Source organism: Oncorhynchus kisutch, linkage group LG1, assembly GCF_002021735.2.
Source record: "Oncorhynchus kisutch isolate 150728-3 linkage group LG1, Okis_V2, whole genome shotgun sequence".
Classification (NCBI taxonomy): domain Eukaryota; kingdom Metazoa; phylum Chordata; class Actinopteri; order Salmoniformes; family Salmonidae; genus Oncorhynchus; species Oncorhynchus kisutch.
Genome location: NC_034174.2, coordinates 61,856,843 through 61,882,251, shown reverse-complemented (window position 1 = coordinate 61,882,251; position 25,409 = coordinate 61,856,843). Strand labels below are relative to the sequence as shown.

At 42.2% G+C, this 25,409-nt stretch overlaps 1 protein-coding gene and 1 pseudogene across 14 annotated transcripts in view; one reads left to right on the top strand and one right to left on the bottom strand.

Moving 5' to 3' along the window:
- LOC109889809 (kinesin-like protein KIF16B) overlaps positions 1–9,286 on the top strand; it is a 30,044-nt gene extending 20,758 nt beyond the window's left edge. For 3 of the 14 annotated variants that reach the window (XM_031828966.1, XM_020481592.2, XM_020481598.2), the window contains 6 exons: positions 1,199–1,304; positions 1,901–1,951; positions 5,943–6,065; positions 6,251–6,340; positions 6,444–6,527; positions 8,127–9,286. In XM_031828966.1, coding sequence (XP_031684826.1) covers positions 1,199–1,304; positions 1,901–1,951; positions 5,943–6,065; positions 6,251–6,340; positions 6,444–6,527; positions 8,127–8,297 — 625 coding nt within the window. In that variant the 3' untranslated portion in view covers positions 8,298–9,286. Of the gene's footprint in view, positions 1–1,198; positions 1,305–1,528; positions 1,577–1,900; positions 1,952–2,660; positions 5,396–5,939; positions 6,066–6,250; positions 6,341–6,443 lie in introns of those variants that run through there. The other 11 variants (XM_031828932.1, XM_020481547.2, XM_031828929.1 and 8 more) reach the window with 7 other exon arrangements.
- Positions 9,287–13,633: 4,347 nt separating this feature from the next.
- LOC109889324 (arginine-hydroxylase NDUFAF5, mitochondrial-like) lies at positions 13,634–25,270 on the bottom strand (annotated as a pseudogene).
- Positions 25,271–25,409: the final 139 nt, after the last annotated feature.

Sequence of the window (25,409 nt, the reverse complement as noted above, 5' to 3'; positions counted from 1 at the left end):
ACCCCTTTGTTAGGGCAAGCCTACATTTTTATTTTACTTTTTAAAAATGTTACCTTTATTTAACTAGACAAGTCAGTTAAGAACCAATTCTTATTTTCAATGACTGCCTGCCTAGGAACAGTGGGTTAACCTAGGAACAGTGGGTTAACTGCCTTGTTAAGGTGCAGAACGACAGATGTTTACCTTGTCAGCTCAAGGATTCAATCTTGCAACATTTCGGCTACTAGGCCAACGCTCTAAACACTAGGTTTACCTGCCACTCCAATAAATGAGTTCAGGAGTAAACATTTGCTTAACAAGTCACATAATAAGTTGCAAGTACTCACTCTGTGAGCAATAATAGTGATTAACAGGATTTTCTTTTAAGGACTACCTTCTCTGTACCCATACGTACAGTTTTCTGAATGGTCCCTCAGTCGAGCAGTGAATTTCAAATACAGATTCAACCACAATGACCAGGGAAGTTTTCCAATGCCTCGCAAAGAACTGCACGGTAGATCATTTTTAAAATAAAAAGCAGACATTGAATATCCCTTTGAGCATGGGGAAGTTATTAATTATACTTTGAATGGTGTATCAATACACCCAGTCATTACAAATATACAGGCATCCTTCCTAACTCAGTTGCCGGAACGGAAGGAAACCACTCAGGGATTTCACCATGAGGCCAATGGTGACTTTAAAACAGGGTTTAACGGCTGAGTGGAAAGAAGTAAGTCTGTACAGAATAAAAAATATTCCAAAACATGCATCCTGTTTGCAACAAGGCAGTAAAATAATATGTTATGTTTTGGGGCAAATCCAATGCAACACATTACTGAGTATCACACTCCATATTTTCAAGTATAGTGGTGGCCGCATCATGGTATGGGTATGCTTGTAATTGTCAAGGACTGGGGAGTTTTTCCAGGATAAAAAATAAACGGAATCGAGCTAATCTCACTTTGTAACAACAAAATGAAGAGAATGTAAATGGGTGTGAATACTTTCTGAAGGAACTGTATGTGTCAAATCCTATGCAATATTCACAATGATTGCCAGAAACAGCACAGGCAAATTTGTTGTAGGATTGGGAATGGTAAAATGTAGATGTCAACGTAACTACCAGATGATCATATTGAAGATGCCTTATTTTTGGACCCTTGGGTTGACCTGGCTATTGTAGATTGAGTGTCTAAGTTTCCTTAACCGTTGACAGGATAAATGCATATATTGAGGAGGAGGTTAAGAGAAGGTTACAGAAGCTGAACCGCATCAATGGCGACAAAAACATTGAGCTCTCGCTTTCATCTGAATCTCTGCAGGTAAGCATCAGTGATGCATTGTTTTGTTTGCATTCTCTGTACAGAGCGTATGCAAAATTCAGATGGTGATGTTTCTCAATCTCACTAATATATTATTGATGTTCAAACTCATAAAGTCTTAGTCACTGTAGTTTCCCATACAATAGGAGCTTAATAAAGAAAACCCCATTTGGAAATTGTGCCTTCAAAAAATAGCAATTATATGAAGTTCTTCAATCCTACAGGAGGACAAAGAAGTTAATGATTCTAGCTCTGTTAGATTAACAGATGAGGTAAGCCCAGGTCCCCGACACGCTATACAGAATGAACTATAATCTGCATGCATTTCTGATAATTCTCTATAGAGGTTACATGGACCAATCACGTGGGATCTTTTTCCAACCTTTCTCTAATTATATGGATGATGTTTTGCCTTGTTTGCTTTTATTTTCCCCAATAGGAGATGGGTCTGCCACCAGGCAGACTCTGCTGCCTGATGCTGAAGTTGTCCATTTGCTGCAACATATGCAATTTTAGTTTGAGATGAAATTGACATTGCAGTGTATCTTTTAGGATTTGTTTGTCATTGCTTAGAGGTGTGGTCTTATTCATTACAGGATGACAACAAGCTGCAAAACCCTGTCAACCCTAGGAAATTGAAATATGAGGTAAGACTTGAGTAATTTCTTTTTTTTTGTTGGAGATTGAGAAACTAACCAGACATTTTTAAACAGTAATTTAACTTGAGTGGCAATCATGTTGAATCTTCACAAACCACCACACCAACTATGGAAAAAATACATGCCGTTTGTAAAAGGCGCTTTAGGGAACATTCTGTTTTACACATTTGGGATACCTGTATCTGATAAACCATATAAGATTCCTAAACCAAGAACCTTTTTAAGACCTTTATAAAGAAATGGCAAAAACATAAGAATATAGCTGTTTATGGGGATATTGACTAGAAAAATCCACACAATCACAAAGAAGCAGGACATTTTATAAAATACTGAATTGGCTAAAGGAAACCAGTCACTGACCGAGGAGGCCGACCTAAGTGTAGAACAGGATAAGGAGAAATGTCCAGCCAAACAAGGTTGGTATCTGGTTTTGTAAGAAAAGAACAAGATTGCATGGAAGCCTGGGATGTGTAATTTTGTATTCCTGCTGCATAACAATCATCAATCTCTTTTAATTCTGTTTTGAATTGTGATCTTGCTCATCTCGATTTTATTTCAATCACAACTGGATTTTTACACTTGGTGGAGGAAGAACTTAATTTACTGGGGTGAGAATGAATAATTGAAAGACTATAATTCAGAGCTGTGATCTCTGGTTTGAAGTTATAGTCATGGAATCCCCCCCTTGTCCACACAGAAAGACTCCATGCCCTTGCTGTGGCGTAGCTACCTGTATGTCCCAGGACTTGAGACGAGCACTCATCTGGAAGGGCATACAACAAGTTCAGAAGAAGGTGGCAAAGATCACTCGGAGTTAGATAAAATTCACAATCCAGAAGGGGAAACCAATGTCTTGGCACAGAAGGGCATATTGCCTTATAAAGAGGGTGAAAAAGCAAAATGGTGGCAGGTGGGAGTGAAGGGGAAGGTTGACCAAGCTGAGAGCGAGAACAATGGCTGTGATTTTAAAACCAAGGACTGGGGATTTAAGTCTACAAACACCATAGTCAGTGAGGATGGAAGTAACAGCCAATGTAGCCCAGATGAGGGAGTAACCAATTTTAGTTGCTGCATTGTTGACAAGACCAAAAGTCTATCATATTCTCAGTCCAGAGAAACCAGAACAGAAAACCCAGTGTTGCACGGACTCACACAGTTTGACTCTGTGGAAGCTACCAAAGACCAAGTTCAGAACACAAGCAAGACAAGTAACGACACTGCAACCATGATCAACTCTGAAGTCCCCATACTGAGACAAAGTTCAAAGAGACAAATCGTCATCAAGGGCTACTTTGGTCTCAACAAGATCCCCAAAGAGTCTGTAAATGGGCTGGTGCAGAGGAGTCTGGTAACTTCAGAACCGGATCGACTAACCAAGGAACTGGGAGCCAAACAGAGTTACGTCCTTGGATACTTGGCAGGCAAGCTGTCTGGAGTTTACAACGACGCTGGACGATATCTGCAGAGTACACGGGATATCATTAGGCAGGTTCGAGCAGGAGAGACTTCAGCATTGACTACTACATTCTCTCAGTATATGACCATAGTTACAAAAGATCTTCCATTTGTTCAGAAAAAGCAGCTTGACCATTCAATGAAACCCGACTCAAGGCAGAATAAAGTTCATTTTGCCAATTTGACAGGCAATTGCCTTTTCAATGTACCTGAGAAAGGTCATATGTCTGCAATTACGGACATTTCATTATGGCCTAAAGGCTCTGTGACAACCTACAAAGATGGGAAGCCTGTAGTTTATTGTCAGACGCTCGTGCAGTTTCCCATCTTCCTTTCGGAATTACAGTCTCTTCCACTTCAGAAGATTCTCATTCGTTTGTATTGTGTGACGCCCAAAATCGCTGCCACTTCCCACCACCTTTTGGGTATCTACTGGCTAAGCGTTGCCAATTGCAAACAGCCTACACCACAACCAAGTTGCTTACTGTTATCTGAAACCGACCTCTATGCAGTCTCCGCTGGTACTGGTTTAGGTAACAACCAGCCTTTGGCAGTTTTTCAGCACTTCAGTCTCTTGCACATCAAGGAGATCCAAGTGAGCTTTGCTGGGCAGCATGTACGACTCCTGGGCTCCACTGAAGACACCATCTTGGTCATCTTCACCCACAGCAAAGAGCTTACCCAGGAGCTATGCTGTACCCTGCTGAAAATCCTTGCCCCGGCAGAGGTTCAGGAAGGCCCAGGAGCCCACCCCTTGCTTCGTGGAGACCTCTCACGCCTCTCTCTGGACTGGAGGTCCCACGTTCCAGACCTCCAGCTGGATTGTGGCCTCTGTGTTACCTCACGCTTTAAGAGGATCATGGCTGACCTGCTCTACATCCTGCACGGCAACATGGAAGGACCCAACAAGCCCTCATTGGCTGACATACACCTTCTTATCTACACTTCCATCAAGGTGGAAAACTATTCCACCTCGCGCCAAGATGTCCTTTGCCAGTTCTTTCTCACAGACAACCACATAGGCCTGGTGCAAGAGGATGTTGTGTTTCACCCGGTACCTCGAGGCTCAACTCTGGTTCCCATCCAACCCCAGTTTCAGGGATTAGAGCTGCGCAGACGCTCAGACATCCGATGTGTGCTTGTGAGACACAGCGATAGATGTATGGTGCTTGACATCGCATTCTCCACGGCTCACAAAGGGCAGAATGAGACCAAAAGAAAGACCAGGAAAGGCGTCGCCATTGTCCCTTTTCCTTCTGATTGCAGGCCCCCAGCTGATTCCTGGAAATTAACTTTCAGCTCTACCTCGGATGCAGCAATCCTTATCAATCATCTGTCAACCTGATTTTTAAGGCTGTGCTTACAGGTCATAAAAGGATGTAATGCTAGTAGGTAATAAAAGGAAAGGAGTTTAACTGCCACTGCAGGCCTGAAGTGTAATGACCGTGCCGTCCTGCTGAACTTTATTTTATTTTTATTTTTTTTGCACTTGAGCAAGAAAGCCATGGTGAGTTGGCAGTTATGAGGTTAATCATCAGCTAGCTAGACTGATGACATTAAGGTTTGCATACTATAAGAGTTTAGCAACATTATAGTAAATATTTCACTTGTAAATCCTATTTTGTTTGAGCATGACGGCACCGCCATACCACTTCAATATGTATTTAACACTGTTTAAATGATTTTTTTTGATTAGTTGAAAATTCTATTTAAAAAAACAAAAAAAAAACATCATTATTGTAACATGGGAACCATGCCTTTTGTAATTGTTAACTTACATCCACAATGTCAATGTAACATTTTATTGAAACGTATCTACAGAATCCTCATGAGCATTGTGTTATAAGAAAATACATGTCCATATTATGAATATACATCAAATACTAAAATGTAAAGGTGTAACTCCAATGGCTGCTATTGATTTTAAAGTATTTTATAGTATATTTGAATGCTTCTCTTAACATACTGCCAATGTGGTGGTACACCTTAATCAAATCGTTGTCACTTTAAGAACAGTTTTACTCACAAACCTAATTGTTTTGTATTGGTGTAGTTGATTAATTGGATATTTCATCGATTTTCTTCCCCACTACAGGGAATAGGTTGACCTTTTTGTTTAGTCAACTTAGCTCTCCTTCTCTGTTCTTACATGAATGCTCACATCAAATCATTTTTGGCTGGTGAAATTGTTTTCTTCAATATGTTTGTGTACGTTTATGCATATCAATCATATGGTAATGTGCAATATGGTTTTGAGGACTATGTGTGAAAAGTAACATGAAGAATGTCTGATGTACAATATGGCTTGTGACTATGATCACTGTAATAATGTTAATAAAATATGTTTAATTGTTTTAACAAAAAAATAAAGATGGTGTTCTGTATAAGCCTTTGTTGCCTGGCGGTATCTGGCTGTTCTGTTTCATACCTGTTCACTGTTGTCATATAAATAAGACTACACCTTCCTGTCCATGTTTCTCTCTCTCCCATTTTCCTTTTGTTCCACCCATGTCTTTCCCAGCAGCGATTTGTCTCTGTCCCTCTTGGGACCAACTCCGGCTGCCTAAAGGACCCCGTTAAAATTAGCATTCCTCGCTACGTTCTCAGAGGGCAAGGGAAAGATGAGCACTTTGAGTTTGAAATTAAGGTACGCTTCTCTTGTTAAGTATCTCTCAAGACCCAGGATCGTCACTTTGCTGTCTCTGGTCTTTCGTACATGTCTGACAGGTCCATGTCTTACTACTTACTTAGTGCTCCATTTAAAATTCTGCCGTTATTCAATGAGTTCGTTGTATCAGTCTTGTACTCAGTATTATTTTCCTCGCTCTTTAGATCACTGTAATGGATGAAACGTGGACCGTCTTCAGGAGATACAGCCGCTTTCGGGAAATGCACAAAACTCTCAAGATGAAATACCCCGAGGTAAAAAGACTGAACTAGGAATTACCACATACAACATGTCGTCCCCTATTGGAGATAATTGTAGTTTAATTGATGCGATCTTAATGACCTCCTTCCATACCAGCTTGCCGCTTTAGAATTCCCTCCCAAAAAACTCTTTGGAAACCGAGATGAGAGAATGGTTGCTGAGCGGCAGAGTCACTTGGAGGTGGGTGCTGCCATTGACACATACTATTGAGTTTCTTAACAGTAGTATAATTAAGTTGTAATGACTGACAGGGTTATCGAAATCTGTCAGTCACTGACAAAAGTCTGAAGGTTTGTCATTCTCATCCGTCAGTTCAGAGACCTAATTGTTCCTTGACAGACATTTTAAAGCAGTAGTCACCAAACTGTCCATTGTAAGGCATTCCTAGTCGATCACCAAACATTTCTGTAGAAACGCCGATGTTAAATCCTTACGCTCAAATGTTTTGTTTTTATTAGTCTTGCGCTGTTGGCAGTAGGTGCACTTGCTTCAGAAGCCCTGCACGCTGGGTAGGAAAAGTGTTTCCATTTTTGAACTTTTAATTTGTCTGAAGGGATAAACTCTGCCTACCCTGCAGACCAAGAGAGCTGAATCAAGTGTGCCTACTGCGCTGGCAAATCAGATAGCTCAAATCACCATGCCTACAGCTTCCACGAACCCACAGCAAAGTTTGATACTAGCCTAGGTGAGAGTTCATAACTTTTAAAACCCTGACTAAAGCGAGACTGTCAAAGATGCAGCAAGTAGCTGATGTGTTTCAGTGAGTTCATGTTTGTTTTATTCAGCACTGTTTTTATTTAACACTTTCACTAAACTTAAAGCGTTTCTCCCTACTTCTACTCGCGCTACAACCACCACTGCAGCTGCAATGAATGTATCAACAGGCCTGTGTTTTCATTATTAGCAGCTCGTCGTCTTTTTTGTTGTTGTTGATGTTTTTCGCCCCTTTCTCTAGTCATAAGAACAACGTGAATTTGTGCATGAGGCAGAAATAATGTAGTGCGACTTGAGTTTCGCCATTAGGTGGAAGACTGTCCCCTCTCTCTCTGGTCAGTCTCCCCGAGGAAAGGAGAGAGCAGGGAACTTGAGAGGCAGACCCTCTGCTGCTCTCTCCCTCCATTGAAACTGACCATCAGATGCAGGTACCATCAGTACAGTAAAAAACTAAAGCTAATTTGTTGCAAAATATTTCAATTCATGCTCAGCTGTGTCTTGCAAGTTATACAACAACTGATCTTGTTATCAATCTCTTGTTATCAAGGCTTAAGTTTTGAAATATAATATAGTCTGAAGGCCAAGCATAGTGAAATGTGTTGTAATAATGTATTGGGCCTACTGCACAAAGCTCATTCATGTTGCGTAGGCTTACATTCTTTTAAGTCATGTTTTAAAAATAATAATCTGAGCGGTAGATCTCTGTTTGCTTTTTGACTACGAAAAGGTTGGTGACCACTGATTTTTAAAGTGTGTTTGAACTGTAGATGGCACTGTAGGAATTATTATTATATTGATTGATATCCATTGTATGGATAAGAAGAAATATTGTTCTAATGTTGGATGACTAAGCAGGAGATAAATGCTCCATGCTACTGTCATTGCTAATTCACACCCTACTAATCTATAGTATTCTCTCAAACAGACCTAACACACACTCTCTCTCTTCTGGAAAGTACATTATCTTTGTTTTCTTTTTGACTTGTGTAAATTTTACTTTTTACTCTCTTTTTAAAAAACTCTTACTTGTAGTCATTCCTCACTCTTCTCCGTTTGCTCCTCCAGAAATATCTGAAAAACTTCTTCAGGGTTATGATGTCGCCATCCTCGGGCTCTCCACTCCGCACTGATTCGGACTCTGAGGGTGGTCTGCAGCTGTCCAAGTACACCGTCTGTAACTTCTCCCCGTTCTTCAAGAAGGGCGTCTTTGACTACAGCAGCCATGGAACTGGTTGAAGACATTTTAGATGAGGACGGTTGGAGCTAGCCTTGCCCCAGATCTTTTTGTGCTGTTTTGCCATTTCCTATGGTCATTGTCATGCATTGCCCATTGGAGTTGCACAAACAGATCTGTGACCAGGCTACGATGGAGCAGCTTTAATCCCAAAACCAAAGTGTGCAGTGCCTTCGCAGGTGCAGTCTAGGTATTGACCTCAGTACAACCAAGTTATCAGAGGCACTAAGGAACAGATATCTAACTTACTACTTACCTTACTACATTTTTCCTACTCGCTCTCCTTCCTTTCCTACTCGCTCTCCTTCCTTTCCTACTCGCTCTCCTTCCTTTCCTACTCGCTCTCCTTCCTTTCCTACTCGCTCTTTGCAGGCTTTGCAGCACTGCCAGGTGATATATAGACTCATTCTGACCCTGAGTGCTGCGTTCTGCTCTCGGCCTGGCCCCATGATCCTTTACGACAGCATAGATGTGGTCATCTGCAATGTTCTTGCCTTCCGCTTCAGCCCTTACTGCTCTTCTTTTTGAGAAATATCTCCAGATGAAGATGCTCATTAACAGAAGCACCCCAAAACCAGAAACTACACCAACCAACACTTGCTTAGTATTATTGTGTTTAGTGTTTGGTCTTCTCTCTCCAGAACAGTTGGTTATTGGGACACTATTGCCATTGTTTGATGTCACTCTTAGATATACTGTTGGTTGCATGTTGCAGAAGTAGGTCCCAGAGTCTGAGGCTTTCAAACTCACTATAACCAATGACTTGTCTATTATTGAGCCATAATGGTTGCCTGGATCAGAAATGTGCTTTCTGTCATCGACTCCATCTTGAAAAGTGACAATGTCTACTGTCTTACAATCTATTTCTCTGCTCCATGTTACGCAACTTCCCACAGGGTGATTACAGCTCAAGGTTACTGTTTGTTTCTCGGGCATTGTCTTTTGGCGTAACCCTGTCATAAGAAACATCAATAAAGGGTTAGGATCCACACTTCAAGATGCTATATATATTTTTTTTTACCCTGGATCTAACCCTATAGTAGTCTATTCTTTCAGATAATTGAGTAGGAAAATATGAATTTTGCTGCCTATGATGGTCAATGAAGTCATAAGCAAGACTGAGCATCGATCAGACTAGACTGAGGTTAAAATAGACTGAATAGTTGTGTACAGTTTTTCCCATTAGCCAACAAAGCTCATCATACTACCACAGGTGCACACCTTGTCCAGTTTTTCAAACATCAAATACAATGATTTGGACACATTTTAAAATGTACTTACCAGCGCAGGTATTGCAGATATACCCAAGGATTAGAAAGTTAAGGTAAATGAACATCTTTGCTCTGTAAATTGTCTGGCTGACTGGGAACTAAGGTCAGACCCCAATCACATTTTTGTTCATATGAGGAACTTCTGACTATTACTGAAGCATGGGCGTGTGCATGTGTTTGTACATACACACTTAGACCATGTTATATGTATGAATTGTATAAGACTATCATTCAACATACTGTATTAGAGACTCATTGTATTTTAATGTGTTTTAATGGTTATTTCTCAAGATTGACCACTGCATATTTTCCATGTTAAGTACATACGCTACATTATTAAATGTTTATTTAAACAAGAAAAAGACAAAATTATGATAATTAAAAGACTAAATAAATGCACATGTGCAGGAGACATAAAAAAACAAGAGGCTTGTAAAAGCACCTCCCCTTTTCAAATCTAATTGTTTAAAAGAAATATATAAAACATACTTTATTTATCCATTATAAAAATCAAGTTTACATTTAGTACAGGATATGAGAACAATGTGTAAACTCACATTTTGTCAGTGACCACAAATTCAGATGTGTGAATCCAGCTATGAAATAAAGAGCACTGTCCAAACTTAAATGGAAATGATATATTATTGCAATGCAGTTATACAAGAAGTAAAAACTATATCAAGGCATGAACGCAGGGGGATAATGTGCAATTTGTGCATGAATAGGAACCACTAGAATTACAGTGCATTCGGAAAGTATTCAGACCCCTTGACTTTTTCCACATTTTGTCACGTTACAGCCTTATTCTAAAATGTATTCAATTGTTTTTTTCCCCTCATCAATCTACACACAATACCCCATAAGAAAAAGCAAAAACAGGTTTTTAGACATTATTTGCAAATGTATTTTTTTTAAAAACTGATCACATTCACATAAGTAAATCAGACCCTTTACTCTGTACTTTGTTGAAGCACCTTTTGGCAGCAATTACAACCTCGAGTCTTCTTGGGTATGACGCTACAAGCTTGGTACTCCTGTATTTGGACATTCAGAGACTTGTCTCGAAGCTACTCCTGCGTTGTCTTGGCTGTATGCTTAGGGTCGTTGTCCTGTTGGAAGGTGAACCTTCACCCCAGTCTGAGTTCCTGAGCACTCTGGAGCAGGTTTTCAAGGATCTCTCTGTTCTTTGCTTCGTTCATCTTTCCTCGATCCTGACTAGTATCACAGTCCCTACCGCTGAAAACATCCTCACAGCATGATGCTGCCACCACCATGCTTCACCGTACGAATGGTGCCAGGTTTCCTCCAGAAGTGACGCTTGCCATTCAGGCCAAAGAGTTCAATATTGGTTTGATCAGACCAGAAAATCTTGTTTCTCATGGTCAGAATCCTTTAGGTGGCTTTTGGAAAACTCCAAGCAGGCTGTCATGTGCCTTTTACTGAGGAGTGGCTTCCGTCTGGCCACTCTACCATAAAGGCCTTATTGGTGGAGTGCTGCAGAGATGGTTGTCCTTCTGGAACGTTCTCTCATCTCCACAGAGGAACTCTGGAGCTCTGTCAGAGTGACCATCTGATTCTTGGTCTCCTCCCTGTAGATACAGTGAATTCAGAGAGTATTGACACATTTTGTTACGTCACAGCCTTATTCTAAAGTTGATTTATAAAAATGTTTCCCCTCATCAAAGTACAGAGAAATCCTTGATGAACCTGCGGTCAGGACCTCGGAAGGTGAACATTCACCCCAGTCTAACAGGACAAGACCCTAACCCTAGCACAAGACAGCCAAGACAACGCAGGAGTGGCTTCGGAACAAGTCTCTGAATGTCCATGAGTGTCCCAGCCAGAGCTCTGACTTAAACCAGATCGAACATCTCTTGATAGACCTGACAATAGCTGTGCAGTAATGCTCCCCATCCAACCTGACAGAGCTTGAGAAGATCTGCAGAGAAGAATTGGAGAAACTCCCCAAATACAGGTGTGCCAAACTTGTAGCGTCATACCCAGGAAGTCTCAAGGCTGTAATCGCTGACAAAGGTGCTTTGACAAAGTACTGAGTAAAGGGTCTGAATACTTATGTAAATGTGATACATCCATTTTTATTTTTAATACATTTGCCAACATTTCTACAAACCTGTTTTTGCTTTGTCATTATGGGGTATGGTGTGTAGATTGAGTGGGGGAAAAGGATGTAATCCATTTTAGAATAATGCTGTAATTTAACAAAGTGGAAAAAATCAAGAGGTCTGAATACTTTCTGAATGCACTGTACTATTAGTACAAGAAAAAATCATTTGGACGCTGCACATATCAAGTTTAAGAAATAACACAACATTTTTACAATTCGGCACACAACATTGACAGACCGAAAAGTACCTTCAACCTATCTTTCATATCGTCTGAGATCCCCTGAGATCCCCAAGGATTGGAAAGCTGCCGCAGTCATCCCCCTCTTCAAAGGGGGAGACACCCTGGACCCAAACTGTTACAGACCTATATCCATCCTGCCCTGCCTATCCAAGGTCTTCGAAAGCCAAGTCAACAAACAGGTCACTGACCATCTCGAATCCCACCATTCTCCGCTGTGCAATCTGGTTTCCGAGCCGGTCACGGGTGCACCTCAGCCACGCTCAAGGTACTAAACGATATCATAACCGCCATCGATAAAAGACAGTACTGTGCATCCGTCTTCATCGACTTTGCCAAGGCTTTCGACTCTGTCAATCACCATATTCTTATCGGCAGACTCAGTAGCCTCGGTTTTTCGGATGACTGCCTTGCCTGGTTCACCAATTACTTTGCAGACAGAGTTCAGTGTGTCAAATCGGAGGGCATGCTGTCCGGTCCTCTGGCAGTCTCTATGGGGGTGCCACAGGGTTCAATCCTCGGGCCGACTCTTTTCTCTGTATATATCAATGATGTTGCTCTTGCTGCGGGCGATTCCCTGATCCACCTCTACGCAGACGACACCATTCTATATACTTCCGGCCCGTCCTTGGACACTGTGCTATCTAACCTCCAAACGAGCTTCAATGCCATACAACACTCCTTCCGTGGCCTCCAACTGCTCTTAAACGCTAGTAAAACCAAATGCATGCTTTTCAACCGTTCGCTGCCTGCACCCGCACGCCTAACCAGCATCACCACCCTGGATGGTTCCGACCTTGAATATGTGGACATCTATAAGTACCTAGGTGTCTAGCTAGACTGTAAACTCTCCTTCCAGACTCATATCAAACATCTCCAATCCAAAATCAAATCAAGAGTCGGCTTTCTATTCCGCAACAAAGCCTCCTTCACTCCTAAAACTGACTATCCTACCGATCCTCGACTTCGGCGATGTCATCTACAAAATTGCTTCCAACACTCTACTCAGCAAACTGGATGCAGTTTATCACAGTGCCATCCGTTTTATCACTAAAGCACCTTATACCACCCACCACTGCTCTAGTCGGCTGGCCCTCGCTACATATTCGTCGCCAGACCCACTGGCTCCAGGTCATCTAAGTCCATGCTAGGTAAAGCTCCGCCTTATCTCAGTTCACTGGTCACGATGGCAACACCCACCGCTCCAGCAGGTGTATCTCACTGATCATCCCTAAAGCCAACACCTCATTTGGCCGCCTTTCGTTTCAGTTCTCTGCTGCCTGTGACTGGAACTAATTGCAAAAATCGCTGAAGTTGGAGACTTATCTCCCTCACCAACTTCAAACATCTGCTATCTGAGCAGCTAACCGATCGCTGCAGCTGTACATAGTCTATCGGTAAATAGCCCACCCATTTTTACCTACCTCATCCCCATACTGTTTTTATTTATTTACTTTTCTGCTCTTTTGCACACCAATATCTCTGACCATCTGATCATTTATCACTCCAGTGTTAATCTGCAAAATTGTAATCATTCGCCTACCTCCTCATGCGTTTTGCACACAATGTATATAGACTCTCTTTTTTTTCCTACTGTGTTATTGACTTGTTAATTGTTTACTCCATGTGTAACTCTGTGTTGTCTGTTCACACTGCTATGCTTCATCTTGGCCAGGTCGCAGTTGCAAATGAGAACTTGTTCTCAACTTGCCTACCTGGTTAAATAAAGGTGAAATAAAAAATAAAAAAAATATAAAATTCTAACAGAAACAAGGGATTGTCAGTTGTATCAATTAATAATCTTGAAATTGAACAAGATCATTTTAAAAATGAACACCGTGGTCATGACCTCGCTGTAGATGTTAGATCCCTTACTTCAAAGGCAATTATAGTCAATGAACTAATCACTGATCATAATCTTGATGTGATTGGCCTGACTGAAACATGGCTTAAGCCTGATGAATTTACTGTTTTAAATGAGGCCTCACCTCCTGGCTACACTAGTGACCATATCCCCCGTGCATCCCGCAAAGGCGGAGGTGTTGCTAACATTTACGATAGCAAATTTCAATTTACAAAAAAAAAAATGACATTTTCGTCTTTTGAGCTTCTAGTCATGAAATCTATGCAGCCTACTCAATCACTTTTTATAGCTACTGTTTACAGGCCTCCTGGGCCATATACAGCGTTTCTCACTGAGTTCCCTGAATTCCTATCGGACCTTGTAGTCATAGCAGATAATATTCTAATCTTTGGTGACTTTAATATTCACATGGAAAAGTCCACAGACCCACTCCAAAACGCTTTCGGAGCCATCATCGACTCAGTGGGTTTTGTCCAACATGTCTCTGGACCCACTCACTGTCACAGTCATACGCTGGACCTAGTTTTGTCCCATGGAATAAATGTGGTGGATCTTAATGTTTTTCCTCATAATCCTGGACTATCGGACCACCATTTTATTACGTTTGCAATTGCAACAAATAATCTGCTTAGACCCCAACCAAGGAACATCAAAAGTCGTGCTATAAATTCACAGACAACACAAAGATTCCTTGATGCCCTTCCAGACTCCCTCTGCCTACCCAAGGACGCCAGAGGACAAAAATCAGTTAACCACCTAACTGAGGATCTCAATTTAACCTTGCGCAATACCCTAGATGCAGTTGCACCCCTAAAAACAAACAAAAATTCTCATAAGAAACTAGCTCCCTGGTACACAGAAAATACCCGAGCTCTGAAGCAAGCTCCCAGAAAATTGGAACGGAAATGGCGCCACACCAAACTGGAAGTCTTCCGACTAGCTTGGAAGGACGGTACCGTGCAGTACCGTAGAGCCCTTACTGCTGCTCGATCATCCTATTTTTCTAACTTAATTGAGGAAAATAAGAACAATCCGAAATTCCTTTTTAATACTGTCGCAAAGCTAACTAAAAAGCAGCATTCCCCAAGAGAGGATGACTTTCACTTTAGCAGTGATAAATTCATGAACTTCTTTGAGGAAAAGATTATGATTATTAGAAAGCAAATTACGGACTCCTCTTTAAACCTGCGTATTCCTCCAAACCTCAGTTGTCCTGAGTCTGCACAACTCTGCCAGGACCTAGGATCAAGAGAGACGCTCAAGTGTTTTAGTACTATATCTCTTGACACAATGATGAAAATAATCATGGCCTCTAAACCTTCAAGCTGCATACTGGACCCTATTCCAACTAAACTACTGAAAGAGCTGCTTCCTGTGCTTGGCCCTCCTATGTTGAACATAATAAACGGCTCTCTATCCACTGGATGTGTACCAAACTCACTAAAAGTGGCAGTAATAAAGCCTCTCTTGAAAAAGCCAAACCTTGACCCAGAAAATATAAAAAACTATCGGCCTATATCGAATCTTCCATTCCTCTCAAAAATTTTAGAGAAGGCTGTTGCGCAGCAACTCACTGCCTTCCTGAAGACAAACAATGTATACGAAATGCTTCAGTCTGGTTTTAGACCCCATCATAGCACTGAGACGGCACTTGTGAAGGTGGTAAATGACATTTTAATGGCATCGGACCGAGGCTCTGCATCTGTCCTCGTTCTCCTAGACCTTAGTGCTGCTTTTGATACCATTGATCACCACATTCTTTTGGAGAGATTGGAAACCCAAATTGGTCTACACGGACATGTTCTGGCCTGGTTTAGATCTTATCTGTCGGAAAGATATCAGTTTGTCTCCAGGAATGGTTTGTCCTCTGACAAATCAACTGTAAATTTCGGTGTTCCTCAAGGTTCCGTTTTAGGACCACTATTGTTTTCACTATATATTTTACCTCTTGGGGATGTTATTCGAAAACATAATGTAAACTTTCACTGCTATGCGGATGACACACAGCTGTACATTTCATTGAAACATGGTGAAGCCCCAAAATTGCCCTCGCTAGAAGCATGTGTTTCAGACATAAGGAAGTGGATGGCTGCAAACTTTCTACTATTAAACTCGGACAAAACAGAGATGCTTGTTCTAGGTCCCAAGAAACAAAGAGATCTTCTGTTGAATCTGACAATTAATCTCAATGGTTGTACAGTCGTCTCAAATAAAACTGTGAAGGACCTCGGCGTTACTCTGGACCCTGATCTCTCTTTTGAAGAACATATCAAGACCATTTCGAGGACAGCTTTTTTCCATCTACGTAACATTGCAAAAATCAGAAACTTTCTGTCCAAAAATGATGCAGAAAAATTAATCCATGCTTTTGTCACTTCTAGGTTAGACTACTGCAATGCTCTATTTTCCGGCTACCCGGATAAAGCACTAAATGAACTTCAGTTAGTGCTAAATACGGCTGCTAGAATCCTGACTAGAACCAAAAGATTTTATCATATTACTCCAGTGCTAGCCTCTCTACACTGGCTTCCTGTCAAAGCAAGGGCTGATTTCAAGGTTTTACTGCTAACCTACAAAGCATTACATGGGCTTGCTCCTACTTATCTCTCTGATTTGGTCCTGCCGTACATACCTACACGTACGCTACGGTCACAAGACGCAGGCCTCCTAATTGTCCCTAGAATTTCTAAGCAAACAGCTGGAGGCAGGGCTTTCTCCTATAGAGCTCCATTTTTATGGAACGGTCTGCCTACCCATGTCAGAGACGCAAACTCCGTCTCAACCTTTAAGTCTTTACTGAAGACTCATCTCTTCAGTGGGTCATATGATTGAGTGTAGTCTGGCCCAGGAGTGGGAAGGTGAACGGAAAGGCTCTGGAGCAACGAACCGCCCTTGCTGTCTCTGCCTGGCCTGTTCCCCTCTTTCCACCGGGATTCTCTGCCTCTAACCCTATTCAGGGGCTGAGTCACTGGCTTGCTGGGGCTCTCTCATGCTGTCCCTGGAGGGGGTGCGTCACCTGAGTGGGTTGATTCACTGTTGTGGTCATCCTGTCTGGGTTGGCGCCCCCCCCTTGGGTTGTGCCGTGGCGGAGATCTTTGTGGGCTATACTCAGACTTGTCTCAGGATGGTAAGTTGGTGGTTGAAGATATCCCTCTAGTGGTGTGGGGGCTGTGCTTTGGCAAAGTGGGTGGGGTTATATCCTTCCTGTTTGGCCCTGTCCGGGGGTGTCCTCGGATGGGGCCACAGTGTCTCCTGACCCCTCCTGCCTCAGCCTCCAGTATTTATTCTGCAGTAGTTTATGTGTCGGGGGGCTGGGGTCAGTTTGTTATATCTGGAGTACTTCTCCTGTCCTATTCGGTGTCCTGTGTGAATCTAAGTGTGCGTTCTCTAATTCTCTCCTTCTCTCTTTCTTTCTCTCTCTCGGAGGACCTGAGCCCTAGGACCATGCCCCAGGACTACCTGACATGATGACTCCTTGCTGTCCCCAGTCCACCTGGCCATGCTGCTGTTCCAGTTTCAACTGACCTGAGCCCTAGGACCATGCCCCAGGACTACCTGACATGATGACTCCTTGCTGTCCCCAGTCCACCTGGCCATGCTGCTGCTCCAGTTTCAACTTCCACCTGACTGTGCTGCTGCTCCAGTTTCAACTGTTCTGCCTTATTATTATTCGACCATGCTGGTCATTTATGAACATTTGAACATCTTGGCCATGTTCTGTTATAATCTCCACCCGGCACAGCCAGAAGAGGACTGGCCACCCCACATAGCCTGGTTCCTCTCTAGGTTTCTTCCTAGGTATTGGCCTTTCTAGGGAGTTTTTCCTAGCCACCGTGCTTCTACACCTGCATTGCTTGCTGTTTGGGGTTTTAGGCTGGGTTTCTGTACAGCACTTTGAGATATCAGCTGATGTACGAAGGGCTATATAAATAAATTTGATTTGATTTGATTTGATTTAGAGCCCTACATTCACGTGGTCAAACTCATGGCCCCATCTCGATGTCTTCAATAGTAGTTTCACCAATGGCTCAACGGCTCTCCTTTCTGACCAATATATCAGAAAGAAGATAATCGTTGTCATTCACAAGAACTCCAAAACCATTGACTAAAGCAACACACACTATCCAACGGGCTATGGGAGGTTGTTGGTCTTCTATTTTCTACATGTATTTGTTCTGCTTTGTACATTTATATTGGTTTCACTCTGTGGTGGGGTACGTTGGGACCTCTTTTGCAGATTTTTATGTAACTCTTAGATCTGCCATTGGTTGCCAATTGCAGTAGTATGTGTACCAGTCTGGGGGTTTTCACTCTAACTATAACCAATGCCTTTGTCTGTTGTTGAACCATGTTTGCCTGGATCAGAAATGTATTTGACGTAGACTTCATCTTGAACAGTGAGAATGTCGACCATCTATTTCTCTGCTCCCCACCGGGTGATTCCAGCTCAGGTTAGCTGCATTCCTCTCAGGCACTGTCTGCTTGATTATCTTTGTCATAAGGAACATGAATTAACAATGACTTCTAGATCTGAGGATACAACAATAGATGGTGGACAATTGTGTCGTTTACTCCAAATACTGAGCTCATGATAACACCGCTTAATACTTTCACGCACCACAACGTCAAAGAAAGACATTGCTTTTGAGCACATCAAAATGTACTTACCAGTATAGGCACTGCAGAAATACCCAAAGACGAGAAAGTGTATACAAATGAACATCTCTGTTCAGTAAATTGGCTGTGTAATGTCTGACTGACAAACATGTTTTGGGGAGTAGCCGATTACACGTAATCCGATTACAAAAAACGTGTTAACGGCTAAAATATTGATTATATACAGGGGGTACCGAGTCAATATGCAGGGGCACAGGTTAGTTGAGGTAATTTGTACATGTAGGCAGGGGGGGGGGTAAATAGTCCGTGTGGCCATTTGATTAATTGTTCAGCAGTCTTATGGCTTGGGGGTAGAAGCTGTTAAGGAGCCTTTTGGACTTAGACTTGGCACTCTGGTACCACTTGCCCTGCGGTAGCAGAGAGAACAGTCTGACTTGGGTGACTGGAGTCTTTGACAATTTTTTGGGCCTTCCTCTGATACCGCCTAGTATATAGGTACTGGATGGCAGGAAGCTTGGTCCCAGTGATGTACTGGGCTGTCGCACTACCCTCTGTAGCACCTTACGGTAGGATGCCGAGAAGTTGCCATACCAGGCGGTGATGCAACCAGTGAGGATGCTCTTGATGGTCCAAATACCAATGCCATTTATCAAACTCCAGGCGGTGCTATGGTCAGATGACATGAAAATAGAGCTCTTTCACCACATTTGGCATTTGAGTACACATTTTTCCACTTCTGACATACAGTATTACCTTCAGATGTACACACTGTATAAACAGTACACATTACAATCCATCATCTGGCATAAAGTGGAGATTAAATATCATAGCATTTATTTTAAGAACATGAAGCATGGTAAGACAGGAACACAAGACACTAAATGATAAATGTAATGTAGAAATGTATGCATTTGCTATTAATTGGTGAGAAACAAATGATCTGTCATGCAGCATGTATATCAGTCACTGTTACAACACAGTGTTGTAGCCTTTCTCAATCACTGTCTGGCTTACACTGAATTTCTGTTGATAGTATTAGTAAAGTGATACACTGTAACTAAACGGTGACATCTGACTGATGTCACTGAGTGGACTCTTGGGAGACAGTCACCTATCTACTTTGGAACTTACCCTGTACTTTAATTTCATTGCTGTTTCATTTTCTTTATGCAATGGCTGCAGATGTTTCATCCAAGACTGGTCTTTAGTTGATGGCTGGCTGACCTTCGAGGGGTCCCCAAAAGACACGTTCGCAGAGCCTCTTTTAGCTGGTTTCGCCTGCCAAAAAACAAAAGAGCATTAAACATTGTATCTTTACCATTGACATATTTCCGCAAATATAATTTGTAAACATATGAGCGAAGATCACACACCTGTGAGTCATGAAGCTTCCAACCAATCATGTAGAGGATCTCAAATGTTGCAGGAACAGACCCATTCTCACATCCCATACATCTCTGAGGGAAATCAATCAAATACAGTATCAGCATCTAAAACAACTGGTACCTGTAGAGCTGCTGGTTGTGCATGATTTTGTTCCAAGCCTGCGCAAACACACCCGATTCATCTGCTCATCAAGATTTGTTGAATCAGATGTGTTTATGCTGGGCTGGAACAAAACACTGCACACCCAGCAGCTCTCCAGGACCAACGTTGGTGATCACTTCTCTAAAGCAGAAGTTTGAAATAAAAGTTACTTCTGCTTAGGGATGAATCAACATTTACAGAATGGGTACCTAGAGGAAACTGGGGGAGGGTCAAGCTTTTTCAATTTCAGTTAAAGGGATTTATGGATTTTTTTAATTTTTATTACATATACACTACCGTTCAAAAGTTTGGGGTCACTTAGAAATGTCTTTGTCTTTGAAAGAAAAGCACATTTTTTTTGTCCATTAAAATATCATCAAATTGATCAGAAATACAGTGTAGACATTGTTAATGTTGCAAATGACTATTGTAGCTTGAAATTGAGGATTTTTTATGGAATATCTACATAGGCGTACAGAGGCCCATTATCAGAAACCATCACTCCTGTGTTCCAATGGCACGTTGTGTTAGCTAATCCAAGTTTATCATTTTAAAAGGCTAATTGATGATTAGAAAACCCTTTTGCAATTATGTTAGCACAGCTGAAAACTGTTGAAGCAAAAATTGCCTTCTTTAGTCTAGGGTATCTGGAGCATCAGCATTTGTGGGTTTGAATACAGGCTCAAAATGGCAGAACCAAATAACTTTCTTCTGAAACTCGTCAGTCTATTCTTGTTCTGTGAAATTAAGGCTATTCTATGCGAGAAATTGCAGAGAAATTGACAAGAAACTGAAGATCTCATACTACGCTGTGTACTACTCCCTTCACAGAACAGTGCAAACTGGTCTAACCAGAATAGAAAGAGGAGTGGGAGGCCCCGGTGCACAACTGAGCAAGAGGACAAGTACATTAGTGTCTAGTTTGATAAACAGATGCCTCACAAGTCCTCAACTGGCAGCTTCATTAAATAGTACCCGCAAAACACCAGTCTCAACGTCAACAGTGGTGCTGGCCTTGGACATGATTTGGAAAACAAAGCTGACAAAGCTGAAGGAATTGTCCATAGAGCTCCGAGACATGATTGTGTCGAGGAACAGATCTGGAGAAGGGTACCAAAACATTTCTGCAGCATTGAAGTTTCCGAAGAACACATTGGCCTCCATCATTCTTAAATGGGAGAAGTTTGGAACCACCAAGACTCTTCCTAGAGCTACTGGCCAGCTAAACTGAGAAATCTGGGGAGAAGGGCCTTTGTCATGGAGGAGACCAAGAACCCGATGGTCACTCTGACAGAGCTCCAGAGTTCCTCTGTGGAGATGGGAGAACCTTCCAGAAGGACAACCATCTCTGCAGCACCCCTCCAATCAGGCCTTTATGGTAGAGTGGCCATACAGAAGCCACTCCTCAGTAAAAGGCACATGGCAGCCCGCTTGGAGTTTGCCAAACCAAGATTGAACTCTTTGGCCTGAATGCCAAGTGTCACTTCTGGAGGAAACCTGGCACCATCCCTACGGTGAAGCATGGTAGTGGCAATCATCATGTGGGGATGTTTTCAGTGGCAGGGACTGGGAGACGAGTCCGGATCAAGGAAAAGATGAACAGAGCCCTCCCGAGTGGCGCAGCGGTCTAAGGCACAGCATTGCAGTGCTTATAGAGTCCCTACAGACTCGGGTTCGATCCCAGGCTGTGTTACAACCGGCCATGATCGGGAGTCCCATAGGGCGGCACACAATTGGCCCAGCGTCGTCTGGGTTAGGGGAGCGTTTGGTCGGGGGAGCTTTACTTGGCTTGTTGCGCTCTAGCGACTCCTTGCCGGGTGTCTGCAGGCTGACTTCGGTCGTCAGTTGAACAGTGCCAGCCTCATAGTGGTGAGGCTGGCTTCCCGGGTTAAGCGGGCGGGTGTTAAGAAGCGTGGTTTGGTGGGTCATGTTTCAGAGGACGCATGACTCTGTGGAACCCATTGGGGAGTTGCATCAATGAGAAAATATTGTAATTGGATCGCAATTGGATATCACGAAAAAGGGGGTAAAATGTTTTTTTCTTTAATTAAGATGAACAAATTACAAAAAGAGCCTTGATGAAAACATGCTCTAAGATGTACTTTGTTCATCTTAATCTTTTTTTTACCGTCAGTTAAGAACAAATTCTTATTTACAATGACGGCCCAGGAACAGTGGGTTAACTGCCTTGTTCAGGGGCAGAGCGACAGATTTCTACCTTGTCAGCTCGGAGATTCGATCTAGCAAGCTTTCGGTTACTGGCCCAACGCTCTAACCACAAGGCTACCTGCCGCACTGAGAACCTCAGACGTGGGCGAAGGTTCACCTTCCAACAGGCCAATAACCCTAAGCACACAGCCAAGACAAAGCAGGAGTGGCTTTGGGACAAGTCTCTGAATGTCCTTGAGTGGCCCAGCCAGAGCCCAGACTTGATTCCGATCAAACATCTCTGGAGACCTGAAATAGCTGTGCAGTGATGCTCCCCATCCAACCATACAGAGCTTGAGAGGATCTGCAGAAAAGAATGGGAGAAACCCCCCAAATACAGGTGTGCCAAGCTTGTAGTATATCATACCCAAGAAGGCTCAAGGCTGTAATCGCTGCCAAAGTACTGAGTAAAGGGTCTGAATACTTATGTAAATGTGATATTTACTTTTTATATTGTAATAAATGTGCAAACACTTCTAAAGACCTGTTTTTGATTTGTCATTATGGGGTATTGTGTGTGGATTGATGAGGGGGGAAAAAAATATTTTATCAATTTTAGAATAAGGCTGTAATGTAACAAAATGTGGAAAAAGTCAAGGGGTCTGAATACGTTCCGAATGCACTGTGTGGATGATAATAATAATAGTATAAGACGGTTTCATTTCAAGTACGTCTTTCTCCACTATGTAGCTCACCTTGGTAGATTGAAGCTGCAGCTAAAATGGTGTCTCTGTTCAACATGGACTTCTTGTTCCAAGTGCAGTTGCTCTCCCTAGAGAGTTGAAACAACGGTGAAAACTCAGCATTCGGGCACTAAACATGATTTAATGGCCAAGGCACCAGGGAGATCATTGATCCAGTGTAGGCTAAACAAGAGAAACATACAGTCCTAGATAATTGCGTGCTGCAAGTAAGCCATACAAGCCATAGAAAACCCTGGGAAATATGACATGGAGGGCTCAAATCGAATATTATGTCAGAAACATCTACAGGGCCAAATCACCTCAGATGATGAATAGAACAAAAATAGAATAGAAACAATTAAACTATAAAAACTCACTATGAACAAAAAGCACAGATCTACAACAGTATAACTGTGGTATACAGTAAACCTACCTTGCAGGTCACTCATGACCTCAAGTATCTCAGGATAGTGCACTTGAATTTCATCAATGTCCTACAGAAAAAGAAAATGCAATATTATCGCTTGCCACAAACATTATCATTTTGCGCTAATCGCTAGTATCACAGCTAGGACCACAGGATAAAATAGAACACTCATATTAGCCTATATTGTATATCTATGGCGAAGAAACCCAAGGCCTCACCACTGTCAGCATACTGAAGCCTGCCTGCCTGGTCCAGCAGGTTGCCCAGGTCTGTGACGGCCATGTAGGGGGACACGTGGGGGGAGAACCCCCCTTCCCGCTCGAGCTCAGCCAGCTGCAGGGAGCAGCACAGCTTGTACAGGGTCTCCCTGCCCACCATGGCCCCCATGAACACCACATCTGGCTTCAGGACCTGGTTGATCTTTGGGAAAGGAAAGGGATTAGAATGAGAGCACAGCGATACACACTGAAAACCTGGATTGTTGTAATCCTGAATCCTATGTGTAATTATGTTGTTATAAGAAGGAGACGTATTTGAAAAAACAGCCGGCAAAAGGCAATAGACAATAAAGTACTGATGTAAAAAATCGTATGAGGCTGTCAGTTATCTGTCCCAAGGCACCAGGGAGATCATTGATCCAGTGTAGGCTAAACAGGAGAAACATACAGTCCTAGATAAATGCGTGCTGCAAGTAAGCCATACAAAACCCTGGGAAATGGGACATGGAGGGCTCAAATCGAATATTATGTCAGAAACATCTACAGGGCCAAATCACCTCAAGCTGCTGACCACCAGATCACCAGTGTTTTCTTTAAAGGGCAGAAACTCTTCATCGGCCATGACACAGCGGGTAGGGATCTCACTTTCTCTTGTGTTTCTCTGAGGAGCGAGAAGAGCGTTAGATCATCCCCCCAAAAAACAGAAGTCCCTCCATAACATGCCTCTGATTTTACAGACCATTCTATCAATCTATTTATCTATAATTAGTGGTCTCTGCTCAAAAACCCAATCATTCCACCTAGGCTATGGATGTTCTAACAGAAATACATATTAGAATTCCTATTAGTAATTTAAAGGGATATAAGGAGAAGATTTAACTCACCAAAGACTTTTCTGAGATGCCAATTATTCAGCCATACATAGTGAGTTAACGTTTTCCCTAAAAGGGGCAATTTGCAGTTGCTACATCCATTTTTTGACTTATAAATTAATTAATATAAATTAATATGTACCCATTGATTCTTGACAAATACAGCTAATAAATGCCTCATAAGCTTAGTTCAACTGTTGTACCCCATCAGAACCCAAAACATGTATAAGCTTATTTTACTCCAATGTTTGTCAACAAAGTAAAAGTAAACAAACACAATATAGCCTCAAAACATGGTTAAAACTATAATTTTAATATCATGGATATATTGCAGCCATAGCTCTGACTATGCATTTGAGAGAGGTTACATTTCTCCAGCCTCATCCCTCAACTTTCTACCGAAACAGGGGCGGGGAATGCTTTGTTATGGTTTAAAAAGCTGCCTGCCTGTTTATGAGCAACCATTGAAGGCTACTTTGTACAAATGCTCAGCAATGTGACTTATCCCACAGCCAATGTCCAATGCCAAAAGAAATGTCCTGTGAAAATAATTCCAAAATGTCAGCAAAATACACACCCTCACAAGCACAGATATAAACTTCAATTTCAACAACAGTGCCATGAATGTGACAATTTTCATAGACTATGTCCATGCATCACAACTTCTGTTGCTTTAACTTGCAATGTCATAGGCCCTGTTTGCAACTCTGCTTCCAACCTACAAATGAATATGAACAGTACCAGAACACATATATTTTCTTGGATAAAAGAGTGCTAGGACGGGACAAACTATCCCATACAAATACAGCTACTGTATACCTCATCTCTTCAGATAGTCATATTTGTCACTGTCTTGTATTGATGCAGCCCATTTCTTCTGACTCCTCTTCATAGTCGTGTCAAATACATTCATTGTACCTCCATCCCTGCCTGACAACTGCATCTGAATTCCAGCCCATTGAAAACGCCGCATTTTGGAAGAAGTCAACTCTTTCACCGGTGGAAACCTTGAATGAGCTGTCATGACATTTCTTTGTGAATGAGCTGCATCATGTTGCTGAGG